This window comes from Egretta garzetta, unplaced genomic scaffold (genome assembly GCF_000687185.1).
Source record: "Egretta garzetta isolate BGI_Z169 unplaced genomic scaffold, ASM68718v1 scaffold454, whole genome shotgun sequence".
NCBI lineage: Eukaryota > Metazoa > Chordata > Aves > Pelecaniformes > Ardeidae > Egretta > Egretta garzetta.
In genome coordinates, this window is record NW_009259429.1 from 950,454 (window position 1) to 955,915 (window position 5,462).

Here is a 5,462-nt window from a genome sequence, read left to right on the forward strand (position 1 = left end):
TGCTGGGGACACTATTAGCACTAGTTGGAGGATGCTATTTCGGCATCAGTGTTGCATGGTGGTTAGCTGTTAAGTCTCAGTGCATGCATATGGCTAAGCAGCATTTATTCAGAATTTAAAAGACTACTATCTTTTTGTGCCCTATATTTAGTCTCCTCCAGTATAAACTAGCATCAAGAAGTGAAGGAGAAGGGGAAAAGAGGGACTACTCTTACTCCAGCATCAATTGCTTCCCACTCCCTGCCATAATAGCAGTGTTTACAAGTGTGAGGCCATGAAATCAGAATAACAGCATAGGACCACAAGGGAAACTGCCCCAGAGGCTCTGGACAAACACGGCTACCGCACCTTGCATGAAAGGTTACACAGCTGCAGGCAGCAGGCCCTCAGGATTACTGATGATAAGGCATCTCGGGCATTGTGTAACAAAACAAATGAACAAGGCACGAAGGACAAGTTACTATTAATGCGCTAGTCCTTCCATCTCAGCAGCAGAGTTTCACCGAATATGCAAATTCTATAAAGCAGATAAGATGTAGTTTCTGACTAAACATTTCCTGGAATTATTTTGCTTATGAATAACACAGAGATCACGAAGCTTTTAACTGTGCCAATGCTAAACTAATTTTCTTAATTCCCAAACTAACATTCAGTTAACATTTGGAAGATTATTTCCCCTCATCTCATGGGCGTGTGATACACCAATGGGTGACACCACCTCCATCTCCCACCATACTGATTCCAAAAAACCAGCATCACCAACTATCACCATGGTATTAAACTTCTCGGACAAGCATTCATATAAGGCCTTTCGGGGACCACATGTCTCTCCCTTTATGAGCTCCTCCATGCCCAAGGGCATCGGGTATTACCAAAAGGCAGAAGTACAGTAGAAAAAGGCCAGACTGCAGAGATTAGAGCTCAAGACTAGCATGCGTATTTTGGGATACCCTAAATAAAAAAAACTATATACTATTAAGTGTTAACGCTATCATCTTCTCTGATGTCTGATACACATATGGTGCATATTGATAGATGGCTGAAATCACAAACAGGTAAAGCACAGGTACAAACACAGGCAAACACACAAAGAGCCTTAAAGCCTAGCTGGAAAGAAGGAAAATGTCCTTTCTTAAAATATTCTCTTTTCTTCCAGCATTGCACTAAAACACACTAGACATGCTGCTCAAATGGGATTTGAACCTTACTGACCTCCAGTTTCCTTCGAGCCTCCTCCTGTTCTTGTTTCTCCCTGGCCATTCTTTGTGCTCTCTCAGCTTCTGCCTTCCTTCGGTCTTCCTGCTCTTTTTCCTTGGCTAGGTTTTCAAAGTTAGCTCGGATGCTGCTTGTTTTATTAGCAACTGTAACATTTAAAAAAATGGAAGTCAAACAGTTGTTTAAGGTTCTGCATAAAGGTAGCCTAGAATGAGGTTTTGGTACAAATTTCTGCTATGATTGAATATGTTTCTGCTTTTTTGCTCTCTGAGCTCACAGCCCATTTAGGAAAGTCCTTCTATCCCTCTTTCTCCCTCTCCCCTTCCAAGTCCAAACCTCTTGTGCACCACATTTCTCCTACATATAAATCTCTGCAACACTTCTCCCTCCTCTCCTTCATGGTACAGTCTCCACTACTCTGCTCCCCTAACTCAGTCTGTTCTCCACTCTGATGCTTTTTATTCCTCCTTCCTCAACTCTGATGACCCTCAAGGAAAAAAAAACCCAAAACCAACAAACCAAAACAACCTCTAAAGGGAGGAGGGAGAGAGTAGTTGAGGTTGCTAGAGACCTGCAAGTACAGCAGTTCCCTCCTGATGATTCTTACTCAGCACTACTACATCAGCAGTAATATCCTGGGCTTTTGAACATTAGCACCCCCAAAGAAAGGATTTGGGGCCAATGCCTTACCAGCTTCTATCGGCTTGGTCTTCTGATAAGTTGATGCTGGTTTCTCAATATCTTCAAAAGTTGCTGCATTCTATCAGTAAGGAGAAGAGTACATTTAAAAAAACACAGATTCATGAAGACATTCAGGCAGCTTCGATCTGTGACGTTTTATTGTCATATTGCCCCTATGGCTTTTTTCAGAACACCGAAACAAAATCAGGAAGAATCAAAACTTGACAAAGGGAAAAAACCTTTCTGTAAGTCAAACTACATAAGAATTAATCTTCAGGGATAGGCTTAAACACACTAAAATCCTATTAATTAAAAAAAACTAGTTTATAAACAGATGACTCATCAGAACTACAAATGAGGCAGTGCCCTAGACACCTATTGTGCAACTGTTACTGTTCTAATCCACACTGTGCAAGATTTCTACAAAGGTAAAAGCATCCAGTTCCTTTAAAGAAGCAGATATTGTTAAAACAGAGGGAGCATTTTGAGAACAGTATTCAAAATATGAGGGTTTTTTTTTTAAATAAATGGTCTTGAGTCCTGAAGCCACAAGTAAAAAAATCCCACAGACTTTCAAACTCCTCTACTTTCTCACTTTTAAATGTCCTACATAAAGCTGAAAGTAAATTTATTCAGTAGATAAATCTCAGTGAGGACTTTTTCATCTTCTAGCTTTTTTTAATTTAAAAATGGAGAGGTAGAAAGGGGGTATCAGCTGCCCTATCTTTCACCGTTATAGAATACTAAAACAAATTCTCCTAAAGAGAAGGTCCCTGATAATCAAAGTGGGCAAGGTTGGAAGGTATCACACACCTATTTTAAGCAGTCCACTAAAAGCATATCCTCAAGATACGAGGCATTAGCTAGTTGTTAGAAGACATGACTAAAATTGTGGACTTAATGGATTTTCTCATTCTTTTGTATAAATTTTGCTATTCTTTCATCCCCATGCTGCAGTTTTCCCTACTTAAATATGTATTCTACACATATGCACACACATACACATGTGTATAAACCGGCACCAGCCCCGTGTGTATAAACTTGGTTTCTAAAGATTCAGAAAAGCACAGAACTTTGTTAGACTGGAGAAGTACCCAGAAAAGAGTTGAACACTACAGACCTAACCAGACTATTTTGTATCCCTGCAGACTATTTAAGTCACGGCTCTTTCAAGCAACTTACCTTATCCATCCGATCTTTCTGTACACCATACTTCCCACCAAATCCTTTTGAATAATCTAAAAGCAGGATAAAAGGTTAGAGTAGGGAGTCTGTTGTCCCTCTCATCTTTCTGCCAAATGCAAATAGCCATTTCAAATGCAAATAGCCATTTCAGCCGCATGCAGAGATACAGTGACAGCCGCCAAAGAAAATGCAACTTGGTTTTTGATGCAGAAAGGATACATAACTGCAAGAGCCTTCAGGTACACCAGCAGATGACAGATTGTGGGCCACATGCATTCTTTGAGTAAACATTAAGCTGAGGACTGATAAGGTATCAAGCAAGGAGTAAGGGATGAGCCCTTCTAATGCATCACTTCTGTAACACAGCCTTTCACAGCACCAATTCTTAGCCCTCTGCAGTAATCATATAACCTAAGCCATTTTGCTTTGCTCAAAGGAGTGATATCCAGTCTTCGGTGACCACAGAGGTGTTTTTTTTCTCTTTAACTTGGTAAATTCTATGAATGGCAGGAAAATATAACAAATTTCTCGTTCCGGTGAATTTGGTTGTGATACTCAGCTGATGAACATTAATGTCATTGGTAATAAATCCTGCTCTCTATATGGAAAGGGGCACTTCCACAAGACAGCACGAGCCTGCAACAACTCACCACCACAGAAATGGGGTGGCCGTGCTATTCTGTACCACCCCTGAGCTGCACACTCTTACTCTCACCTGATGCTGACTCCAGCTCTTGTTATGCTCCATAATGCCACTCACTAGTGGCATTAACAAGAAAAACAACAAACAAACCCTAAAAAGAGTAGCTTTCCGCTCTTTCTAGTGAGTTGTACTCAGAGAAATGTCTGACAAGCACCAGAGCCAGCGCAAGAAAAGCAGCAAGAGTGTGTGGCTGGGAAAACACCTCATTCTGGTGGCAGTGAACTGTAGGAACATGCCCTTAAGACTCTGTAGATGGACAGGCTTCCCTATACGTCCCTGGAATACAATTGCCCCAGAACCACTTGGGTCCCCCTAGCCTAGTGTTTGTACTTGGGCTCTGCTAAGGCACATCTGACGCTCTAAAAGTTTTAATTTGTGTCATGGTAGCACAGAAAAATATTGACTATCAGAATGAACAACCTCATTTTCTTCAGCTTTGTATGTATTTTCAGCCAGAATAAATATACTACACTTACATTTTCCTGATCCAGACTTCTCACTTTAAGATAACGGAAAACCAGGAATTCATGGTTTGTACCCCAACTATTTCACAACGAATAAAGAGAGCATTATAACAGTATTTGCTCACCCAAGAACCACAAACATTCCCTACTTCTTGTTTTAAAGACTACAATAATTTTAAAATGATCTTGCCATAACCCATTGGTTGTTAATGGTTACATGCATGGTCCTTATCTGAGTATTTTTCCACCAATCTGTCCAGGCAAAACTTCACATTTAGACTCTAAAACTGGTAAGCACGACGTCATTAACATCATACTAATAATACTAGACATATTAATGCCATTATTATCACACTGTATGTATAGCTATTAACTAAATGCATGATGTTGTAGAGCTGTTAACTAAACATTGGATACCTCTTTCCTGAATACAGGCTTGCTTTATGTAACATTTTAAGAATAAAATGGAAGAACATTGCTAGATCATGTAGGAATAGAAGCGCAAGAAAGTGTCTGCACATTACTAGCATTGATCTACTCAGACAACTATTTAAGACTGTGTGAGAAGTGGCTGCACTGGTAAGAAAGTAACAAGTGAAAACGGTGCCTTGTTGAGATTCATGCTTGGCTAGTTTCTCCTTGTAATCAAACCCCACAGCAGATGGGTCCTGCCTTTCTGTCTGTACACCAAATTTCCCTCCGAAACCACTCTTATAGTCTGAAAAAGCCACATGTGATAAATTAAAATGAAGGGAGGAAAATAAAGAAGTTTAGTCAGAGACACTGAAAATAATTTTTGCATTATTTATCAATTACCAGTAATTTTGGATGGTGAAAAAAAATCTCAATACATTTTTGTAAGAGTAAATTCAAAAGAAGTTTCCATTTGAGATTAAGAAGAGGTCAACATGATTTATCAGACATAAGAACACCATTCTGAAGTCACAGAAAAAAGCACTTCTCAACATTTTTCATACATACTGCATAATGCACTTGCGTTTGATCAACATTATGAACACAAACACACACATAGTATATTCACCAAAACGACACAACATACAAAAGGATACAAGAGAATAAAATGAGCTTCTTTCACCGGTGTGGTTAACATTTGTACACTACAGCTCTGACTTTTAAAGAGCTGTTGAGATAGGGTCCACAGAGACTATCCTTCAGTCTTACACAGCATCCTTTGAAGGAAGAAGGAATATTCC

The 5,462-nt window shown here is 39.7% G+C and overlaps 1 protein-coding gene across 1 annotated transcript in view; it reads right to left on the bottom strand.

Annotated features, from left to right (window-relative positions):
- Positions 1–5,462, bottom strand: part of CTTN (cortactin) — a 23,249-nt gene that overhangs the window by 7,956 nt on the left and 9,831 nt on the right. Inside the window, exons 9-11 of the mRNA XM_009637058.2 lie at positions 3,079–3,134; positions 1,906–1,975; positions 1,213–1,361 (exon numbers count right to left, since the gene is read on the bottom strand). Of these exons, the coding sequence (XP_009635353.2) occupies positions 1,213–1,361; positions 1,906–1,975; positions 3,079–3,134 (275 nt within the window). The remainder of the gene's footprint in view (positions 1–1,212; positions 1,362–1,905; positions 1,976–3,078; positions 3,135–5,462) is intronic.